The sequence below is a fragment of the Eimeria tenella genome, genomic scaffold, assembly GCF_000499545.2.
Source record: "Eimeria tenella Houghton genomic scaffold, Eth_scaff2606, whole genome shotgun sequence".
Lineage (NCBI taxonomy): Eukaryota > Apicomplexa > Conoidasida > Eucoccidiorida > Eimeriidae > Eimeria > Eimeria tenella.
Window position 1 is genome coordinate 774 of NW_013542478.1, and position 237 is coordinate 1,010.

At 57.0% G+C, this 237-nt stretch overlaps 1 protein-coding gene across 1 annotated transcript in view; it reads right to left on the bottom strand.

Annotated features, from left to right (window-relative positions):
- Positions 1 to 12: 12 nt before the first annotated feature.
- The window catches only part of ETH_00039390 (nascent polypeptide-associated complex alpha chain, putative), a gene marked incomplete at both ends in the record, with an annotated part of 290 nt that continues 65 nt past the window's right edge, over positions 13 to 237 (bottom strand). Inside the window, one exon of the mRNA XM_013375252.1 lies at positions 13 to 234. Within this exon, the coding sequence (XP_013230706.1) occupies positions 13 to 234 (222 nt within the window). The remainder of the gene's footprint in view (positions 235 to 237) is intronic.

Genomic DNA, 237 nt, shown 5'->3' on the forward strand with positions numbered 1-237 from the left:
GCAGCAAAGCAGTCAAGCAGTGATGTCTAGAATGGCCTCGACGAGATCATTGTTGTGCTTCTTGAGAGCATCAATTGCCCTTTCTCTGCTGCAGCCCAACTGCGAAACAATTAAGTCCACATCTCTTTTGCTGATGCCCTCCATGTCCAGGTTCTCAGCGGGGGCCCCCAGGGCCCCCTCGTCCTTTGCTGCTGCTGCTGCTGCTGCTGCTGCTGCTGCGCCTTCCCCGCCTCCGAA